Source organism: Macrotis lagotis, chromosome 3 (genome assembly GCF_037893015.1).
Source record: "Macrotis lagotis isolate mMagLag1 chromosome 3, bilby.v1.9.chrom.fasta, whole genome shotgun sequence".
Lineage (NCBI taxonomy): Eukaryota > Metazoa > Chordata > Mammalia > Peramelemorphia > Peramelidae > Macrotis > Macrotis lagotis.
Genome location: NC_133660.1, coordinates 284,922,351 through 284,945,896, shown reverse-complemented (window position 1 = coordinate 284,945,896; position 23,546 = coordinate 284,922,351). Strand labels below are relative to the sequence as shown.

At 36.2% G+C, this 23,546-nt stretch overlaps 1 protein-coding gene across 2 annotated transcripts in view; it reads left to right on the top strand.

The window, feature by feature from the left end:
* RTN3 (reticulon 3) overlaps window positions 1-23,546 on the top strand; it is a 46,317-nt gene that overhangs the window by 11,969 nt on the left and 10,802 nt on the right. Inside the window, exon 1 of one of the 2 annotated variants that reach the window (XM_074231215.1) lies at window positions 26-10,328. The exons of the other annotated variant lie outside the window; for it this stretch is intronic. Coding sequence (XP_074087316.1) covers window positions 7,871-10,328 — 2,458 coding nt within the window. The 5' untranslated portion in view covers window positions 26-7,870. Of the gene's footprint in view, window positions 1-25; window positions 10,329-23,546 lie in introns of those variants that run through there. 2 annotated transcript variants of the gene reach the window in all.

Genomic DNA, 23,546 nt, shown 5'->3' with positions numbered 1-23,546 from the left:
AGGCTGTAACTGGGGGTATAAAGCATAAATTTCTTATTGTCCATCTCTCCCTCCCCCCAATCCCTTAAAACCTAAATTAGCAGCAGATCAGTTCATTGTGTTCATAATCAGCAGCTGGGTTTTTTTCATGGTTCTCTGGAAGCATTCACTAGGCAAGTGAAATTTACAAGTGTCAGCCCTAAGAAACAAAATTGACTTTGTCCACTAAAATTTAGGACAGAAGTACCTTGGGATTGGGGGGAGAAGACCAACTCCAGAATATGATTATCTACATAAATAAGGTTATTGAATAGCAGTTATATAAATCTTGGGACACTAGGTTTTTGGAAGAAAAATTTGTCATCTTGCCTCCACTGCCTATACAGAAAGCACCTGTCAGCCTACTGTGAAATGTCTTAGCTTGAGTTTCTCTCCTTATTGATCCTGAAGTAAGTCACTTGACTATTTTCAAGCAGAACTTATCCTAAAGATTGTGGTGACTTTTCTTTTTTGTATTTGGGAAAGGAATTGGCAGTATGGTAATTTCATGTTTGGAGATGCAAAGGGTGGGACAGCAGTGTGGAAATGTGGAGGCAGAAACAGTAGATTGCTCATTTGTCCTGCTAAACTAAATGCTGCTTCCTTGGTGCCGTTGCTGTGGGCCCCAAATGTAGGCCAGGGAAAACCTTTTTTTTTTTTTTAAAGTGTAATTATCTCTAAATAGCCTAAGGCCACTTAAGAGTTTTCTTTGTGGCCACTGATCATAGTTGGGAAGTTATTCAGTTCTTTAGGGAGTCTAGGGCAGAACTGAGTGAACATAGAATTTCAGATGAGTGAGTGAATATAGAATTTTTTACCTTTTCCTGTTCTTTACAGAAACTATGGTAGACAGAATTGTGCATACCATGATTAAATCACATCCCCTGAAATATAGTTGAATGTCAGTCTTGGACTACAGACATGTTTCACTGTATTTGGACTCTGATATTAGACTAGATTTCTCCAAATTGTGTTTTTTTTCTTTAATGAATTTAATAAATCAAAATTTTATTTGGTTGGGAAGAAAAACAAAAACCTTCTGTATTATGTGCTTAGTTCTTATCCTTACAAATATTTCAAAAATCCATTCTTAATGACTGTTCATGCAGGAAAGGAATAGCTTCTATCTTAAACTAACCATATACTCAGTGAATTTTTTCCAGAAACAAATCGCAAAAAATTTATTCATTCTAAATATTCTGTATTAGAAAAACACCAATATGTTCTGATAGACTAGAAAAGAAAAATGATTTTTCTCATCTAAAACTTATTTATAGATTTCAGTTTCAAAAAGTTGATTAGAATCATTGTAAACCTAAGAACAGCCCTTCCCCCCCTTCTCCAGCTTTTTTTTTTTTTGGTAACAAAGTTCTTTTAGGGAAGGAAAAGTAGGTTAAGGATAGTGTTAAAGTTAAAATGAATAGAACTGATATCTTGAAAGAACATGTCAGATTTCTTAAAGCGTTCAAAATCCCAGCCCTTTTTGATAGCACATTTTTTGTTTCTTTTGGAAAAATAACCAAGATAGAAAAAGTTTTTCCAGGTAGTACTACCCCACAGTGTTTGTAGAACAGATAAAATTGATCTTCTCTGGACTGAAAATCTTGCTGGTGGCCAATGATGGACATTATGGACTCCGTTTTTGTGTGGGGATCCACTCATTGGAGATTGATTAAAGAATATACCCTTCAACAAATGAATTGTTTCTTAACTACTTTGGGCAGATTCCACTTTTCCTTCAGTAAAACAACAGAAGGGGAAAATACATGAGTCTGTTTGGTTTTGAATAAATTGTAATCCTGAAGGAGAATTATAGTGGCTTTGGGTAGAGGCAAACATTTAATTAAAGAGTTACATATAGAGTAATTTTATTGTCAGCTGCTATAAATTGTAGAATGCTAAGGTACATGGAAGCTAGTGAGCAGATCCTAATGTGCATAGGAACTATTTGTAGAGTGCTTCTATGTTTTCATAAATAGATTGAATGAAGCTAATTGACATAAAAAAAATTTTTCTTGGAGCAGTGGCAACTTAAAGCTAGCCATCTAAAGAGATTCCAGTTATTAGGACCCAAGCCCTTTAGTGACTTCAGACAATAAGGTGTTCAGTATTCTTTTATGCATAGGGCCAAAGCTTCTGTCTGACTGAATTTGAATTATAAATTATAAGAATTTCAAAGAGAAGTTCAGGTTTACTTACTGGTTTTTTACTTACTGGTTTTGGTCCTTGAGGCAGTGCATTAGCTATTAAAGTTTAAACTATTAAAGTTTAAAATGGCAATAAGACTTTGGAAGCATTTTGTATAAAGAGAAATACATTTCTGTAAATAGTTGTTTCTTAGCTATTTGTTGCTGAAGAAAGTTAAATTAGTCCCCTTATAAATCTTGCTTAAATAAATTCCTTTTAATCATAGAAGGGTAAGCTTCTGCCCAGTCCTGTTGAATTTCATATTAATGAAGTACAAATTAATATTTTACTGTGGTAAGAGTGGTTGTTATGAATAAAGTGACTAGCAGGGCATTGCTCTCAGCCCTCTGCCAAAAGGAAGGTAAGAGATTCCCACTAAGACATGGAGTCAACTGAGGCCCAGAGTTTGTCACCAAGTTGCCCATAGTCACACTACTCTTTCCACTTTTTCATATATACACATTGTTCAAAGGTGAGCCACAGGGCAGCTAGGTGGTACAGTGGAAAGAGCACCAACCCTGGAGTCAGGAGAACCTGAGTTCAAATATGGTCTCAGACACTTAATTAGCTAGTAGTGTGTCCTTAGGGAAGTCACTTAGCCCATTGCCTTGCAAAAAGTCAAAAGAAAAAAAAAGGTGAGCCACCTCCTGTTAATATGTTAGCCTGGGAATAGTGGAAGAAGAAGCTAGTTTAACCATGTATAATCACTAAATTGACTATTAGAATAATATCTTAAAGATGTGCTGTGTCAAGCATCGACGCCAACTAATACATAATTATCCTCTTCATATCACTAATATTTTTTCACTAAAAAGAGAGGCAGAAGTTCCATGAGATTTTCAACTTTAGAATATATTGCAGAAAATTCTTGGGCCTGGGAGAACAGATAAAATATCTTCCCTTGAAGTATGGGGAGTCTTGTTTATTTGTTTCAATAGATAATTTGTATTCAGTCTGGCCCGTGCAATACTGTATAGGCATCTGGAATAGGAAGTTACAACATTGACAATTTTGGGAAAAGCATTGGGGGGGGGGGGGGAAGAGCCAGTTACAGCCTTTTTTTAATTTTAAAAAAGAAAAGAAAACATTTTTCTTTGTACAAAACGATCTTTTGGGGGGGGGTTGTTTGGATCCAGCTTAGCTGCAAAGTGTCTGATGGCTAACTTCCTATTTTGATGCTATGGCTGAAAGTTGCTGGTACTATTTTGCACGTTTTTAAACTTTAAAGCTGTCTTTCCCTCTTGTTTTTTGTTGATATTTAAAAGAAAAATTCAGGTGTATAAAAATCTACACCTGAATGTTTTTTTTCAAGCTGAAATGTGTATATTTGTGTGCACATTCATGTCTGTATAACAGTGACAAAGTAGTTGATAAAGTTATAACTAAAACAGTTCTATGTTGTTCGTTCCATTTAAGCTATTGTCCATTTGTGATGGGATAATTCATTCTCTATAACCTATAATTGAGCTAGGTTGTAACTTGTTCCCAGGTTTAAAGTACTGTATTGTAGAAGCAGTAAATATTCTTGAACAGAAGTGGTACCATTTCAAATAGGAAAAGGTGAGATGTATTTTTTATACTTAACTTCTGTTCAGATGGCAGGTAATAAGAACCTAAGCTAAGGTTTTTTTTCTCCTAAGATCTTTGCATAATGTTTTTTCACAAGTCTTCCCCAAAGCAAAGAGATTGGGAGTTCTATATTTTGAGATGGGGAAAGATTTTTGGGACTAGGAGGTAGAGTTGAAAAGTAAGTATTTTAAATGCTTGCTCTCTTTTCATATTTTGAAATTTTCAGAAATAACATTTTCTGAATTAGATTACATATTTGGTAATCAAAATGGAAACCAGGGCAATATTTGCTATTTAGTGGTGATAATATTCCTGCAGACCAGAAGCTTAAGAATATAGCTTCTAATTTAACTCTCTAGTTTTACCTTAGATATTTTTAGTTAAAACTATTAAAGGTATATTTTTTAGGTTCTTCAGCAATCTAGAGAACTTGGCACAATATGTCTGACGAAGTGGGTTATAATCATGTTCACTATATTTTCCATCTAAAGCCTCTTTGTTTACCATGTCTGAGTGGGAAGAGATTTTTATTAGTGTTTAGGCCTCCTGAAAACAAAACAAAACACAGGCTAAGTGGACTCTAGTTAAAAAAAAATTAGAATGTTTTTGGAGTTAATTTTAGCAATATCTGACAGTATTTCTTTCTGTAGCTACTGAATGAGATAGCTATTTCTCTGAGATTAGAGATTAGTCAGTTGTTTCCAACAAGTAACCTTTACATTAGTTTTTTCATAGTGTACAGAATTTTGAAAACTATAGTAAACTTAATCTTTCATGTTCCTCACTCACTATATTGCCATCTAGTCTTGGACAACGCTGCCATGACTCATTGAGACATTCTTTGTAGAAACTATGCTTACTGGTCACAACAGAAAGTTGAAAGTTGGTTTTTTTTTAAATTCTGGACTAATTTGTCCTGCTTTAACAAAATCGCAAAAAAATCCATTTCAGTTTTGCCTTGTATTTTTTTAATTAGTGAAAAAAGGTTCTGCCTATATTGCTGACACAGTTCTGTGCTGAAATTGCAAACAATGATAAAAATGAAAAGAACAGAAGTAAATACTTTTTGTTCCTTCATAGATACAGGAACTAAACTAAACCAGAATCTTCTAAGATCTTGTTAGGACCAAAGAGGTAAAATAAGATTCTACAAACTATTCTCATATAGTATAAGCTTAGGGCAAGTAGTAGCCAAACTAGAGGCTAGCTAACTTGTCATTTGAGGATCAGTTGAGATTGAACAACAGACAATTAACAAAAATATTTTTTTTCTACAGCAACTAATGGACCACTTAATTGGTCCATTGGAATTAATATCTATGTGCCTTAAAAATTGTGATCTAGTGAAGAAAGAGTGGGAGCTAAGTTAATTGAAAAAAAGCATTAGGGCTAGTAAAAACAATTTTTTAATCAGTCTGGGGAGGGGCAGTTAACTTTTGCAAGAGATAAAAACAATTCTATTTAATAGTTTAAAGCAGAACACTTTCCTAAAGATTATTTAAAGTCAGCTTCATTCAGTATGGTATTGATGGTCAGTGAATGTCAAATACACTGTAATCAAGAACAAGTGTTTACTGTATGCCAGACTGAACTGTAATGGCCATATTTAGTAGTTTTTTTTTTCTTTAACATCACATTTCCTTTATGATTGTTATTTCAGGCAAGGATTTGTATTAATTATACAAGTTTAAAATCAGGACTTAGTTTAGTTCTTACTCTGTAAACATAACCCAGACTTTTAAATTCTCTTAAGCATTGTTACCAGTTTCATTTCTTTGCATTTATTACTTAACATCCCTATACAGAAGAGGGGAGACAGGAAATAAAAAGAAGCTTAAAAAAGACTTCATTAAGAAGTTTATAATAGGGCGGCTAGGTGGCATAATGGATAAAGCACCGGCCTTGGAGTCAGGAGTACCTGGGTTCAAATCCAGTCTCAGACACTTAATAATTACCTAGCTGTGTGGCCTTGGGCAAGCCACTGAACCCCATTTGCTTTGCCAAAAACCTTTAAAAAAAAAAGTTTATAACCTAATAGATATGCAGACCCAGTAGAGTAATGGTACAGACTAGACTACTTTTACTCAACTCAGAATTTCCATTTCCTTAAAGAAAATTATCAAGCGGAGCTGTTTCAGCCTATATCTCTCTAATCCAAATTATATTCATTGAGTACTAATTCATTTTTATAGCCCAGTTTATTAAAGTTATTACTGTCATAACTTGTAATAGTGAAATCTCTGTTTTGAAACTTTTATGGTATAATGGAGTTAACTTGTATAAGTCCAGTTCATCTTATGCATAGAATGCTTATACTGCATTGTGACAGAGGTGCACTGTATTTGGGTTTTGGGGTCTTTTAATTAACGCTGAGTATGGATTATAATTGGGTTAAACAATTTTTTCTTGCACAGATTATGTACCACTAAATATTCACAATTCATTTTCTCTCCTCTGACCTCAGATTAACATTACTGTAGTCTACTAGCAGATCCCATTACAAGATTCAAAGGATTATCTTAAAGCATTTTGACTTAGTGATGAAATTTGGCCAAAATTTTCCTTATTTTCTAAGTGTGGAAATTAAGTCTGTTAGGTTGAGACTTGAAGTCATCATTTAGGATTCTCCTTGTTGCTGTTGAGTATGTTTGTAAGTGATTTATTATTATTTTCACAGACAAAAGAGAATGAGAATAGCGTTGTTGAATTCTGATGAAAGATGCTATGGGAATGTAATGCTAGGGGAAATGTCTTGCAATCCTAGGAAAGTGTACTTTGTTTAGAAGTTCCTACTTCTCTTTTAGTACCTCTTCAAAGAACCTTCCAATTTTGAGCTCACCCAGTCTGGCTCTCTACAATTTGTGGCTGAACTTTTCCTTCCATCTTTCTCCAATCCCAAACTACTAGTTCTAGGGCCTCTACCAGCTATGAAATTGGAAAATATTCCAATAAGATAGTAATAAATAATATGAGGTGCCTTACACTGTGAATGCACTTGGGGAATGGGAAGAATAGGTTTAAAGTACTCTTTTTTAGGTTTTTGCAAGGTAGTGGGGTTCAATGGCTTGCCCAGGGGCTACACAGCTATGTCATTATTAAGTGTCTGAGGTCAGATTTGAACCCAGGTGCTCCTAACTCCAGGGCTGGTGCTCTATCCACTGCACCACCTAGCCACCCCAGTTTGAAGTACTCTTAAAGTACCTTATTAGGCTTAATCTTACTTAAAGAATATTTACTCTTTTTGGTTTGCTTCACCCAAAAGAAATCTGAATTGGTTGAAAAATTTGGAACTGTAAAAAATAAATTTAAAAAAGAGCAAACATAATACCCCTCCCCTACAAAAATACAGAACTTGATGAGAAATAAAGTAAAAGAAAGAGAAAAACCAAAAAAAATTTTTTTGGAACTGGATCTTTTCTAGACCCTTTAGTTTACACCCTATAGGCAGTTGTCTGTTTAAGAAGAGCCCTTGTATCTAGGCCAGAATGTGTGTGTGTGTGTACACATGCATGCACGCCTACTGCAGTTCAGAGAGAAGACCTGACCTGCCAGGGATTCTTATCTAGACTGGGTCAGACTAGAACAATGAATTTTATTTTTTTTTTAATGCCATATCATTTTAGGGATACCTTTTCTTTTTATAACATTTTCATTTCCAAATTTCTACCCAGGGAACCATCTTGTATAATAAATTTTTAGAAGCAAAAAAGCAATTCATCAGAACTACTCAGTGCATCAACATGCTATGTCTGAGAGCATAAGTGACATTGCCTTTCCATACTTGTCCCTCTCCAATTATGCAACAAAGACCACCAAATTTGTAATGAAATCAGACCAAGTGTTCTAAATTGTTCAATTTATATATTTTCGAAAGCTTTTCCCCCCTTCCATCTGCTCCCAACTGAGAAAGAATGAAAGCCCTATTATAAACATTGTACTAAACTTTAGCAACACTTTGTGTTACCATATTGTTAAAGCTGAAGAGTGTTGTTCTAGTTGGTGCTGCTTCTATTAATGTTTCTGCGAGAACACCTTCCCTGGCCCTCTCCAGTGCTTTGCCCTATTGCATTGGTAGCATGAAGTGGCTTCCGGAGTGATGCATGGCTTGTCGGAGGAGTGTGAGCTTTGTTTTGTGGCCCACGTGTATGTGTATACACATAGGTTTAAGATAAAAAGCATGCTGCTTTGCCTGCCTGGCTCATGTGCATTGTACTCTGTAAACATTTTTCTCTTCCAAATCCTGGCTTCAGAGGGATTCAGTTCTCTATGCTCTGAGAAGGGCACATCAGAAATCATGACTTCATTTCTTTCATCTGCTGGAATTGATAACACTGACATGATAGTACATGAAGGAAAAAACCAAGGATTAAACCTGCAACCTGATTTGTCAGGAGAAGGAAAAAATGGTTTTGCTGATATTACTAGTGAAAAGATGGAGGGGCTTCCCAGGTCTGAAGGAGATTCTGCTATTGAAACTCCAACTGGTGGGCTCCTTGACCCAGAAACAGAAGTACCCTGTGGTCGTCCGTCCATTCCAACCAGTTTTCCTGAACATCCTGCCTTTCTTACAATGGAAACTGGTCTAACTAAGCAACATTTAAGTACAGACCAAGAATTAAAGGACCAAATTGAGGGACCTGCTAAGGAGGAGGAAGCTGCTTCAGATGCTGATGTCAAGTTCACTTTGCTAAAAGATCAGAAACTACATGTTAAACAGTCTGAGACAGATAGCATTGGTCAGCATTCTTTGTTCCCATCTGAAGTTTCTGGTGGTGTCAGTGTTGAAAAGGATTCTCCTGAATCCCCGTTTGAAGTCATTATTGACAAAGCAACATTTGACCAAGAGTTTAAGGACTCTTACAGGGAGAGCACTGTTGAACTTGGTAGCTGGGCAATGCATAATGACCCAGAGATAACTACAGATAATTCACAGGATGGTAGCAGAATGTTCCCACTAAGAAATCGAGAGGAAAGGCCTTACCCAGCCTCTGCCTTGCTCACCAGACAGTTTTCACGAACCACTGCTGCTCTAGAAGAGGTGTCTAGGTGTGTAAGCGATATGCATAATTTCACCAATGAAATAATGTCTTGGGATTTAATTTCCCAAGTAAAACAGTCAGAAAAATCTTCTGGAGATGTTGCTCAAGTTTCAAAGTCAGATGGAAATGAATGTACTTCAGAAATTCCAATATCACCTCCTAAAATATGTGCTCATCAAAACATCCAGAAAATTCCCATACATTCCATTCATGAAAGCAATCCTAGCACTGAATCAAGAGCATCCCTCTGCGAAAAGGTTTCTCCTGACAGTGTTGACTCTATAAAGAAAGTCAGTATTGAAGGTATGAGAGAGAGTGTGGTGAAAGGAGGTGGCACCCTTATCAGATTATCAGAGTCTCAAGGTGGAAAATGGGCATCATCAGGCCTTAAGGGGATTAATGAAAAGATAGTTTTACCTGATGACCCCCTGAAGATTGAGTTAAATGGGCAGAATTCTGTGCTACTGGAATTGGTGGAAGCTGATAGTTCTGGTGAATCGGATGATACTGTCATTGAAGATATTACAACAGATATATCTTTTGAAAGTGATAAAAGAGACTCTGAGGAACTTTTATGCCAAGAAACTGATGGTGTCACAATTCAGACAGAACCTATTGGTGTTCACAGTACTATAATAGAGGAAAATAAAAGGGAAATCAAAGATAAATGCAGTCAGGGTGTCAGCAGTAAGACACATGGCAATTTCAGAGAGTCTGTTGATGACTTTCAGACCTTACAAGTTCATGGAGAAAGTCCACTAAATGAGATTTTACGTTCAGAGGGAATTACCACTGATGGCACCATAAAGTGCAAGAAGCTGTCGGGTGATTTGGATGTAATTGTTCCCCTAAAACATTTTACAACTGAGCGTACTGGACTTTGTCCTAGAGAAACTTCAGGAGCATTAAGAGGATACTCCACAAGAGAGAATAAAAGTGACGACTCCCCAGAAGACCTCATAGGCACACTTTCAGAAACCCAAACAAACAAAGTGTTAGCTGAAGTAAATGCCTTTGACGGAGCACCAGAAAAGGACACAGATTTGAAAACCCCTTTTCCTTTGAGAGTTATGCAGAGAGTCAGAGATCCCAATGACAAATGCATTGCACCGAACCAGAGTCCTGAAGACAATGAACTCCAGAATGAGTTTCCCAATCAGAGCACTCTAGTAGCATCTCTAGACTTGGAACAGGAGCAGCTTACTATTAAAGCCCTTAAAGAACTAGGTGGGAGGCGTGATGAGAAGATAAAGCCTTCACAAGAAAGTGTGCAAACTTCTTTTGGAGAAAACTTGATACAAACTCCAGCAGATCTGACCACCTCCATATTTGCTCCAGAACCTTCTTGGCCAGAGAGATCCCAGAATATACCAAAAGAGCATGATGTCAAGATGCCCACTGGCCTTGACTCCGGAATTCCTCAAGATACTACTGAAGTAGAAATGATGTCCAGCCTTAGCAAGACTGAACAGGTTAATGAGCATTTCCTAACAAGACTTCTCACACACTTCTCAGGTAACCCTTTATATTAGAAGTAGAATTTTCCTATCCTGATTAGTGATCATACTATAATTTTTCTAAATCTATAACTGTGATAAAATTTCCCTTTTTTAAAAAAAATGTGTGGTAAAGGTAGATCAAGCTGATTTAGTTTCTCTCTGCTTTTGCCATTTCTACAGGCAAGCAGACTGCCTAAAAAGGAGCTTTCTTGTCACAAAAAAATGACATTCCAAGAGATTTATATATAGACTTTCTTCTTTTGGCTATAAATAAGTGATTGACCTCAGAACTACAGAATATTAAAATTCAGCCATTATTTATCCTTCTATATGACTCCTTGACAATCACTATTTTGTTAATAGTTCTTACTGTGGGATTTTAACATGGGACTTGTGAGATAAATTGAGAAACAAAAGATGAAGGAGGTCCTGTTGGGAAAGAAGCTAAATGGAACTTTTAATTAATTTGGGATTGTACCACAGAGAAATTTTATATCCTGAAAATAGGTAACTTTGCTGGGGCCCTCTTGTGGATAAGACATAGAGAGAACTCCTGCTCTGAGGACAGAGACTGTTTCTCTTTGGTCATTGTATCCCCAGTGCTTGTGCCTGGTTCACTAGTATGTGGCAGATTGATTGTGACTGGTGTGGAAAGTGAGGCAACAACTTTGAAATTTAATGGTGAAAGGAAGGACATGGACTGGATGATATGCCACACAATCTCACCTCTGAGCCCAAACTATAATACAAAGTAGAATGTACATGTAAAGTAAGAGACACTAGGGAAGTGCTCTGCATATTACTTCTTAGTGTAGGGATCCCAGGAGGCTTTTTGAAAAAGGTAGCATTTGAGTTGGACCTTCAAGGATAAGAATTAGATAGGTAGAACTAGGAGAAAAGAGTTTTTTTTTTTAGGTTTTTGCAAGGCAGTGGGGTTCAGTGGCTTGCCCAGGGCCACACAGCTAGGTAATTATTAAGTGTCTGAGGCTGGATTTGAACTCAGGTACTCCTGACTTCAAGGCACATACTCTATCCATTGTGCCACTTAGCCGTCCCCAAAAGAGAACATTTTCAATCATAAAGGGCTAACAGCGTTGTAGGGTGTAGATTTAGAAAAGAAGTTAGAAGCATCTCTCCTAACCCCCACGTATGTACATAAGTTACTATATCTAGTATCTTTTGTTTTTACATCATCATTTCTGAACATAGCCCCTTTCATTCCACTTTTCAGTCTTTCCTTGCAATAAAGAGTAAAAAAGAAGAGTAGGAAAAAAAATTCAACAAAAAGTCACCAGAATGAGCTATACTTATTGTCACCCTACTCCTGCAAAGAAGGAAAGGCACTTTATTCCTCTCTGGGGCCAAACTTGGTTATTGTAATTCTACATTAAATTTCCCAAATGCTCCAGAGATCCAGAGCTTTTCTTTTATCTGATGAAAGAAAGCTTATGTGTTCATAATGCAATTTTGCTAGTGCATAAAATAGTTTTCAACATTCATCTTTTTTATAAGCTTTGGAATTTCACATTTTTCTGCCTCCCTTTCCTCCCCCATCCCTGTAGCAAAGAACAATCTGATACAGGTTATACATGTATTAGTTATGTTATAAAAGAAAAATCAGAACTAAAGGGAAATATGAGGAAAAAAATAAGACAAGTTTTAAAAAAAGTGAAAATAGTGTGATTTGGTATGCATTCAAACTCCATAGTTTATTATATGCATATGGATGGTATTTTTCGTCACAAGTCTTTTAGAATTGTCCTTGATCACTGAACTGTTGAGAGGAGCTAAGTCTATGATAGTTGATCAGCACACTGTGTTGTTAATGTGTACAATGCTCATCTCACTCAGCTTCAGTTGATGAAAATCTTTCCAGAAGTGAGCCCAGCCCATTCATGATTTCTTGCACATTAGTACTCCAGAATATTCATATACCATGATTTGTTTGTAAGTTTAGAGTGAGCACCCCAGGTGTTCACATGGACTATTTGTGCACAACCTGTGGTGTAGAGCACTCCAAGCTCATATTGGTCTGATCAGCCACAGTTGAACACACTTTAATTTGTCTCTAACCTAGTGATGTCATTTTGGTCTTCTTTGATAACAAAGGACACAAATCACAATTTGTTCAGTCCACAATTAATGGATATTCCCTCATTTTCCAGTTCTTTGCCACTACAAAAAAAAAGCTGCTATGAATATTTTATCTTTTCCCTTTTTTTAATGATCTCTTTGAAATATAGACTTGGTAGTGGTATTGCTGGATCAAAGATGCACAGTTTTGGACATAGTTTCAAATCCAGAATTGCTGGATTAGTTCACAACTCCTCCAGTAGTGTAGTGCATAGAATTTTTGAAGGGAAGTCCTGGCAAATAGATCTAGATAGATAGGTGCAAATTTTTGACAAACTTGAGGGGAGATTTTTGATAGGACCTTGATATATTCAGAATTATGTAGCGTGCAGGATAGATTGGAAGGGGAAAGACCAGAGGCAGGAAAATCATCCTAGAAATGTCTTTTCAGTAATTTAAGATTGAGGTGATAAAGACCTTGGGAATTGGAGAGAAAAAATTATAAAAAAGAATTGCAAAATAAATTTCACGGTTAACAGGAAATGGACAATGGAAGAAGTCTTCAGGGTTTGGAGCCAAGATAACTTTTGCCTTACCTTTAAAAAGTGAGAAAAATAGAAAAAGGTCATTGAAGCATTTTTTTAAATGCACAGAAGAAAGACCAGAAAGAATATTTTAGACAAATAGGACAATTTTGAAACTCTTTGTTTGAAAACTACTTGTTGAATATATCTTTGAAAAGAAAAGGCAAATTGTACATAAAAGAGATTGATGTACAGTTTTCTTTTTCATTCTGTGCATATAGCAGTTGCCATTTTTGGGGGGTGTTAAAGTTCAGAATACTTTTTTTTTTAGATAAGGGTATTTTAAGCTATTTTCATATATACATAGTATATACACATAGTTGGCAAATATATATATATATATGTTTATATATAGTAATAACCTATTATTGCTGTGTTCCAATGGTTAAACAAATTACATCAAGTTCTTTACTATTTCTTCAATATTGTATGAACTCTTGACTGTAGTACTAACTCCTTTTAGTGGTTTAGTAGTAAAAGCATGATCTGGAACTCTGATTTTTAATTCTGGCTTTCACTTATACTTGGTTTCACCTTAGACAAAACTATACTGTTATACTTCTAACTTTATTCTTGGTTAAAATGATCATAGACTTGTTTAGATCAAACCCTCTAACTACTATAATGATTACCACTGACACTACATATTTGGCCTCGGTCTTGATGAACTCCAGTTTCCTCATCTGTGAAATGAAGAGTTGGACTCAATGCCCTCTCAGATCGCTTTCAGCTTATAGTTGTTGAATTGTAATTTGCTTTTGAAAGAACTATGAGTGGGAAGTGCTTATATGATTCTATGCTGAGTTTCTTCTAATCCATTATATAATGGCTGTATGTTATATACCAACCTAAATATTCAGGTTCTTAAAAATGACATTTTAAAGTCTGTTTTTGAGTAAAGTAGCTTGGATTGGCAGCACAAGTATGCAATTAAATTTCTGTAATTTTGGATCCTTTTTCTCATTCCCTATTTGGTAATGTGAGTGAAAAAGGAGGGGTCATTTCATATTCTGAAAAATAAAAGCTATGGGTTTAGATAGGTTTGAAACTCCAAGTTCTCCAAAAATAGCTTTGACTTCCCCAATTATAAGAAGTAACTGCACCTCTTGAGGGGATTTAGGAGCTTGAAGAGATTGGAAACTGCTGCAGGTGAGAAATCTGATATAATCAGCTGGCATACATTTGTAGTGGACTCTGGGCAACACTTCTTTTCGACTTCTTGATTTGGTTTTGGACTTTAGAATTCAAGTAGGAGTGGCAAAGTCAACAGATGTTTCAATCCCTATCATGATGAGTTGAAATGTTCTGTGACTGGGGATTAGTAAGGGCAGGGATACTGATCCTCAAGCAAGTGTTTTTTGCCAGGTTCTGAACATAAGGTATTGATAATTCAAAGATAAAATATTTCTGCTTTCTAGCAAAACATAGGAAAATAGTGCATATATAAGTAGAATAAATAGAAGTGTTAGGTGGGGGCAAGAGTGAGGAATAGAGAATGACTGGGTGAATGACAACGATGGTCATAACTTAGCAAAAATAGGAAAGTTAAATAAAGACAATATGCTCTGATGTGAACATGTTTCAATGCCAATGAGACACATCCATTTTGAAATGCCTAATAGGCATGTGGTATTGTAGAACTAGAGGTCATGAGGGAAATGAAGGCTATTTGTGTGGTTCTGGGAGGCATCTTCATAGAGATGGTGTGTTTGGACCCGTGGGACTAATGAGCTCATGGAGAGAGACTGTACAGAGAAAGAGATGAGAACCCAGGATAGAAAGATAAAGGGTGGGGAGAGAAATTCAAGTGTAGAGGACAAGGCCTTGTTAAAAAGGCTTAACTGTAGGTTCACAAGCTTAAAGAGAAGATGAGGGCGGCTAGGTGACATAGTGGATAAAGCACCAGCCCTGGAGTCAGGAGTACCTGGGTTCAAATCCGTTCTCAGACACTTCATAATTACCTAGCTGTGTGGCCTTGGGCAAGCCACTTAACCCCGTTTGCCTTGCAAAAACCTTAAAAAAAAAAAGATTAAAGGGAAGAAAAATGAAGCTTTATACTTAGATAATGGATAGGGAAAACAAGCTTAAAAAACTGCAATTCATGAGGTAAAAGCACATTCAGGAGGAACAAGGCAATGAGAGGAGAAATTAGAAGGAACTGAGATGGGAATCAGAGAGAATTTCAAAGGTTGTGGTGAATCTGAGATGTAATCACAGCCTGACTTTCCATCAAAGGTGAATAACATGGAAATGTCCATTGCTGTGGTGTTAGAGTAGTCACTGATTTGGATGTGAAATCACCAAGGATGATGGCATGAAAGAGAATGTTAACAAAAGTTAGGTTGGAGAGGAAAACTGACTCCATTACTACTCGGGGAGTAAGAGAAAGTGAAGCAAACCTGGAGCCTCCTTATAAATCATCTTCTATATTATCTTCTAGGATTGCTAAGAATTATTTTTAAATTTTGATGTCATGTTTTCAGAGAAAATTGATACGATGTGATAAATTTTAAACTTGTATCTCTTCCATTTTCCTCTCAGTAAAAAAGTAGAGAAAGTGATAGAAAGGAAAATATTCAGTTCTTTCCAAATGACTTCAGGTACTTTTTTCAAGGCTATTGAAACATTTTGATCGCTTCTGCTCAGATACTTGAGTAGTTCTGCTCCAAGCATCTGCCAGTCTCCTGACAAACCTCCCCTTCTCTTCTAAAAAATTTGTTTGCTTATTATAACCTATTTTTGACTTGAGTATACCTGCTTCTTGTTGATTTATCTTTTTTTGCTGGAACTAAGGCTTTATGTGGAAGAGGATCTACCTTGTTTTCTACAAATTGTACTTCATTCTTATTTCAAAATACTGCTTTTAAACTCATGAAACCTTCTCAGGCTAACTTTCCCAATTTCCTTAATACTATCTTACATCTCTGAGGTTTTCCATTTAGTTTGCCCCTGCTCACATTCCCCCCCCATCTTAATCGAAACAACTGTTTCACAATACAGTGAGGTCATAGGTTAGATAAAATTTATTTAAAATGTAAAATTTATTTTTCTTTTTTATTATATAAATATTTTATGTTTTCTGATTATGTACAATAGTAGTTTCTGCCTATCATTTTTTTTGGTAAGGTTTTGAATTTTACACTTTGCCCCCACCCCCTCCCTTCCCTTTCCTTCCCCCCACAGAAAGCAATCTGATAATCTTTACATTGTTTCCATGCTATGCATTGATAAAAATTGAATCTGTTGAGAGAAAAACATATCCTTGAGGAAAAAATAAAATATTAGAGCAAAATTATGTAGTACATAGACAACTTTTTTAAGTTGGAGGTGTAATAGTCTTTAGTCTTTGTTTAAACTCCATAGTTCCTTCTCTGGATGGTATTCTCCATCTCAGATAACCTAACATTGTCCCTAATTATTGCACTGATGGAATGAGCAAGTCCATTATCTTTGATCATCACCCCCATGTTGCTGTTAGCCTGTACAATGTTCTTCTGGTTCTGCTCATCTCACTCAGCATCAGTTCATGCCAGTCTTTCCAGGCTTCTCTAAAATCCTATCCCTCCTGGCTTCTAATAGAACAATAGTGTTCTGTAATGTACATAGACCACAATTTCTTTAGCCATTCCCCAGTTGATGGACATCCCCTTGATTTATAATTCTTGGCCATCACAAACAGAGCTATCAATATTTTTGTACAAGGGATGTTTTTAGCCTTTTTCACGATATCTTCAGGGTATATATAGACCCTGTAGTGGTATTGCTGGATCAAAGGGTATGTTTTACCACTTTGTTGACTTCTGTAGCTCTTTGAACTTTTACTCCAGTGATGTAGATCACAGACTGTGGCTTCTAATCAGGTTTAGTTTTTGGACTGTAACCTCTTGTGAATCCTCTGCAGTGGTTACCCAGTGTGTGTGTTGGGGGGGGGGGGAGTGGGGAGAGGAGAGCTTTTCTCTTAAATACCAATGTAGCGTTTGGATTCTTTATCATTTCTTGCTTGCTTTTAAGTCATTTGAATACTTTTTCCTCCATTTATAGACTATCTTTTAAATTACTTCTTTTACTTAGGTTATCATTGATAATATACTATACTCATATCCACCACTACTGCTTTTTGAACAACCACATAGTTTGATACTTTGGAGATTATAATAGTTCATGCTTTGTGGCTATATAGCATCATTGGAAGAACATTGTTGTTTATTTTTGTCTTTACACATTTGGTCATTTCAGTCAGACTGGCCTTCTGTGTCTTCTCTGTATGGAATATTCCATCTCTTATTTCCATGTGTTTGTGCAAGTGAGCCCCATAGTAGGAATCACCCCCCCCTTCCTTTCCTGGTAGGAACTTGACTTCCTTCATAGCCTGTTCAGGTGCCCCTTTCTGCTTCTTCACTTCATCTTATCTCTTATATTACTCTTGGGGGGGGGTACAAAAAGCTTTAAAGGCCTATATATTTAGGATTTTCAATAATTAAAAGTTCAAGGCATTTGTTTTTTATGTAAATCTTAGGTTTTAGGCCTAATATTTTCTACCAACAAAATGTAATCCCATCTTTTTTATTTCTCCTTGGAGAAAAACCATTGCCTAATACATACAATAATGGGGGTAACTGAACAGCAGGAAGGAGAGTGGTGCTCAATTGCTATTCTGGATTGTATTTTAAAGTTTGTATTATACTTCTGTTGGATCCTTTATGTGGGCAAGGGCAATTTCTCATTTTCAGCTCTGTTGTGTTTGAGATAGTCAATGATACTTTGTTTTCTGTGTATTATAAATCTGAGTTTGAGTACAGAGGAGGAGGCAGGGTTTTTCTAATAAAGGAAAAACTTTTTTTTTCTGAGTCTGAGGGAAATGCTGGCTTGAAAAGGTTCCCACAAATTTTTGGACTGTGGCCAGACTTGTCCACAGAAAGAGCATGCGTGTCCATATTGCACAGTAACAGCGTTGTGTTCTTTATCAATGCTACTTCTGTGTCATTTTGAGGGTGATTTATTTGGCTGAGCAAATCTATAGCAAAGCAGATTGTTAACCCAATTTTACCATCCCCAAAAGTTGAATTAAAATTTAAGGTATCCTATTAAAGTAATTCTTTGTATTTATAGCATGAAAAGTGATTAGGCTAAACATGTAAAAGCTGGCAAGACAAGAAATTCACAATTTGAATAAAAGTTTGCTGCTTTTTTTCTTTAAATGGATTATAAAATGATTTAGCTAGCTTGTTTGGTCCATCTTCATTTTATATCCACAGATTTCCTTCTAGAATGCCAATCATACTGGAATATAATGATAGGCCCTTTCTCTGTATTATGAGAAAAAAAGATCTAGTGGACAGTAATTAGAAGGAGTAGGACTTTGGGGTTTTTTTTTTAAAGGAAAAGTTATAACGGGTTACTAAAACTTATATTTTACTCCCATCTTATTTTCATATGAACATTTATAGTCTCTCTAGCCCTGAGACATAGACTTTGGAAACCTAGATTAAAACCAGCCTCATAGAAGTGAAATAGAAAGTTTATCAAGGGCTCTCTCTCCTGGGGGCATCCGTTAAAAAAGGGTGAAGGGACTAATTTATGGAACTTTATGAGAATTGATCTGAATGTTATTTTCCTCAGCCTGACCTTTTCAATTGCTGCCCCCTTTTAGTGTAAATGGGTACTGCAGGAAACCTAGTTCTAAATAATATATAGGAGCCAAAGGTCAATTTGATTTTTTTTGTCAGAAATTTTATTCACTATTAATTAGAATATTTAAGAGACCTTCTTGCAGGTTTCTAAAAGTGTAATTTTTGGTTTTTTGAAGGAATGAAAAGGTATACACTCACCAGTAACTAGATAGGAAGCTATGCTGGGTGTGGGGAATGGAAGGAGACAACTGGAGACTGTCCTGTTGGAGAGGACTTCCGATTGAACAGGGAGGCCCCATTCTCGAGACAGTTTGACTGTGCCAAGGACACCAAAGCACTTTTTGGGGTTTTGTTCTTTTCCCAAAATCAAATAAAAGGACATCTAAGTTTTCAAGTAAGCCAAATTCTTTCTGATGACAGCTCCAGGTAGACAATGCAGTCATGACTAGCATGCTATGTATGGGTCCTAGAGGTTTTGTTCAGGTGGCTGAAGACAGAGAGTTCCTGGAATATCCAAATTGACATTCCTTGAGTTGTCTTGGGTTTTTCCTTTTCCTTAAATCCTGCTGAGCCTTTCAGAAGAAGGTAGCCAGGCTTCATCTGGGGTTCCCTTATCGGCATCATTCACATGTGCCTACTATTTATAATGAGACTGGTGTCCAGTAAATAAGTTTTTTAAGACCATTTTAGAAGTCTGATTTGAATAGAAATCAAGGTTGTCCCAGCTGAATGTGTTTCTTGTCTTTGTTTATTCTTGCTAAGCTTTCTAAATTTTTGATTCTGTTAGGTTGCTTTGAATTTCACCTTCATCCTTCCTTTATTGCCTTTCAAATTCCCATTCAGATGTGAAGAGATACCAGTGGTGCCTGAACAGTGTTGGTCTCTGGCAGTACCTGGCACCATCATGTCGTCATTCCTCCTGTCCTTCAGTCTTTTTGGGGTGTCTAGTGACTGGGGAGGAAGAGTCTATTCCTGTTAAGAAGAAAATATAAGCATTTACATTTAAATAGATCAAACAATTTATGTATAGCAGAAATCACTTTTCCCTTTGAATTCCCATTAATTACTAAGGGAAAATCAACCAACCTTATACTATATGACAAGCCCTGGAATATTTCAGTGACTTTGGTTTGGCTCTTTCAAAAAATAAGTCTGAATTAATCTTCCTTTTGTAGGCAGGGCATTGGGGTAGATTATGGGAAAAGATTATGAAGTTTAAAATAAAATCGAATCCCCTCTTGGAGCTTAGGTCTAGTCCAGTAAGATAAGACCACTAACACAAATTCCTAAAATACATGGGAGCAAAGTGAAAGTGCATCAGAGGGAAATTACTAGGCCTGTTTGAGAAACACTGATAAGCCCAGCTAGTCCAGAGTATAGTTTATTGAGAGTGGAAGTAGAATAAGATAAGACTGGGAAGGAACAAAGAGTGGTTCCAGTTAGCAGAAGTCTTTGAATGCTAGAAGTTTAAATTTGACTCAGGAGATCAAGACTTTTATTCTGTTTTGCACCTGCTTGATAACCTGGGATAGCCTATGAAACTCTTCCTCAGAATAATGTTTTTAAGTGAATAGAATGTAACTCATAGGATTGCAAAGGAAACCAATTATATTGCAGTAGTTATCCAAAATATTTTGTTTTGTGACATAGTAATGTGCCTTATTTCAATACATTAAATAATATATAACAGTACATCTAATATTTAGTCAGGTTAAAGATTATAATAACAGTAATTTCAAATAATTGAGAAATATGAAAACTAGTTTGAGATGTCTGCAAAAAACTGATACATCTATGATTTCTCTTGGTGACAGTCACAGATACTGCCAATAATACTATGATTTGTTGCCTACATTCATATTGATGAAAATGCTAAGTTTCAGTTAGAAAATAAGGTTAAAGACCCCTGCAGTAGAATAAAGAACCATAGAAATTTCTATATAGAAGAAAATTTAATAGGACAGCCCTATAAAGGATTGCAACTCTCTATAGCCTGGAAAACTGAAGGACGCTGTGTGGTGTCCCCAGGATGAATATTGCTTTCCACTTCTCAGCAGAGAGGTGCTGTGCTAGAAGAGTTCAGGAAATACATAATGATTAGTACATGTTTGTTTACTTGTCTCCTCCATTAGATTGGGGGCTCCTAGGGGAGAGAGACTGGCTTGGACTCTCAGTAGAGAGTAGGCACTTAATAGATGACTTGGTTTTACCCAGTTCACTCTTCATCAGTTCATATAACTTTTAGCAAGCTACTCTGAAACTCATTTTTTCTTAAGGGATAATGATCTTTTAAATTTGAACACTCTTGGTTTTTATAAACCTCTACAAAAATAGTTGCTATAAATATTACTGTACAAATAAGTTCTTTTACCCTTTGGTCTACATAGGCCTAATAGTAGCCTATTACTGGGTCAAGACATGCACAGTTTTCATTACTTTTGAAGCATAGTTCCAGAAATTGCTTCTCAGAATGACTGAGCATCACCAATAGTGCAATGGATGATATGCCTGTTTTTCTGTAATCTCCCGATAATTTTGTTTTACCATTTTTTAAAATCTTATTGCTTACTGTTAATATCCTTTAACCATTTATCAGTTGAGATACTCTCGTTTGATTTTGAAATCTTCCCTTATCAGGGTAATTTAGAATCAGATCAGAAAGATGATTTTTTTTCTTGTTCCTCTATAATTTGCTTTTCATATCACCAGGTAAAAAGTCTTAAATTTCATGTGTTTGGAATGTATCTTTTTTGTTTTTTGCAAGGCAGTAGGGGTTAAGTGACTTGCCCGAGGTCACACAGCTAGGTAATTATTAAGTGTCTTAAGGGCAAATTTGAACTCGGGTCCTCCTCTCTCCAGAGTGGATGTTCTATCCACTATGCCACCTAGCTACCCCTGGAATGTATCTTCATAATACAGTATGAATGTTGGTACGAACCTAATTTCTGCCAAACTGCTTTCCAGTTTTGTCCTTTCCTATATATCTGGAGTCTGTTTATTAAGCAGCTCTACTGTGTTTGTTTCTATATATTCTTGATCTTATCTTTTTTCTCTGTCAATCAAATGTGATTTTTTTAAAACTAATTATTAAATAGTTTAATGATTACTGTTTTGTATAGTTTGATATATGACTGAGCATTCGAGTTAAAGATAATTCTGCATGAGATTGTTGTTGTATAATTGTATAATAGTTGTATAATGTTGTATAATAGTTGTATAATTGAGGAAAGGGTCTCTGGATGGGAGTCAGATTTATCAAAGGTTGAATGTTTTTCTTGAATAGAATCACAGAATTAAAAGAATTGGAACACTTAACATTGGAGATCATCTTGTCCAAGTGGTAATAGATCAAGAATTCTTCTACAACCTCATCCAACCTGTTTAAGACTGAAAAGAAACCCACTTTTCATCAGTGAACTCATTCTACTTTCAGACACCCATGACAGTTAGAAAAATTTTCCACATATTGAGCTAAAAGATCTTTTCTACAATTTTTATCCTATTATTCCTAATCCAGCCCTCTTGGAATCAAAAGAACAACAAAACTAGAAGTTTGTTATTGCCACTCCCCCTCCCCCCCCAGGTTTTTCTGGACTAAACATTCTGTTGCTTCAATCAATCTTCATGTTGACAAATCTGCAGTCACTTTACCAACTTAAATGCTCTCCAGCTTGTATATGTACATTAAAATGTCACATAGAATGAATACCATCCACATAACTAGCACTTTAAGTTATGTAAGTAACTGAAATAATTTCTTGAGTTCAGAAGAGTTTTAAAGTAAGTAGACTGCTTCTCTTATCCATTTTTTCTATTCCCTTTATTTGGCTACAAATTATTCTCAGAGTGAATGATTATATGATAGCCCTGAGTTTGCACTTTGTAGGGGGAAAGCAAATCCATACAAAATGATAGCCCCAGCACTTCCCCCCCCCACTTGGATCTTCTAGTCAGATTCTTCCTAGATCTCTGTTAGGCAAAAGGTAATTTGATGAGTGTCAGAAACCTCAAAAATCTGACCACAAAGCTAATGGAAATAAATACATGTCATAAAAGTCTGGGTGCAGTTTTAAGACTTTTAGGACATCTTGAATTAAAGAATATTTCTTACAGTCAGGTGGGGATAGGAGTGGGAGACCACAGGAGCAGGCCCTCAACTTCAAGTCCAGGTTGGGGGTGATATTTGACATTTCCCTCCAACTGCAGTAGTGCTACAGCTCCTGAGGACTTCGTAACTTTCTCAATTTGCGTAGGAAAAGTCCCATGTCTGACTAATGGTAGAGATAGTCTTTCATTTTCAGGAGATCCAGAATAATGATAGGAGAAAGCAGTATTTCCAGAGGGTATTTGACTGCAGTAATTAATTGGCTGAAGGAAGTGATCTTATGGTACTGGAACATTTTCTGTTTTATTAAAGTTAACTAAATGAGAATAAAGGGGAAGATTTTTCCTATGATTCTATGCAGTTAGGTGACCCAAAGGACAGTGTGCTTGGCCAGGAATCAGGAAGACCTGAGTTCAAATTTGCCAAGACACTTAGGTGCTGTGTGACTCTGGACAAATCACCTTGATTTTCCTCAGTTTCCTCTTTTGTAAAAGCTCTCAGAGTTGTTGTGAGAATCAAATGAGATGATATTTGTAAATGATTAGCACAATACCTGAGGGGATGATGATGATGTTAATGATGGTAGAAGTGATGACATCCAAATGCCATACATACTTTCTGTAGTATTAGGGAAAGAAGGGGAGATTATATCCCAAAGAAATCAAAGAAAGGGAACAGATCCATATAAACAAAAATATTTGACAACTCTGTGTGTTGTCAAAGAATGGGGAACTGAAAGAGTGCCCATCCATTGCTAAATAGCTGAACAAGCTATTGTTTAAGAATGTGATGGAGTAGTTTAGTGCTTTATGAGAAATGACAAAGGGAATGGTTTCAGAGAA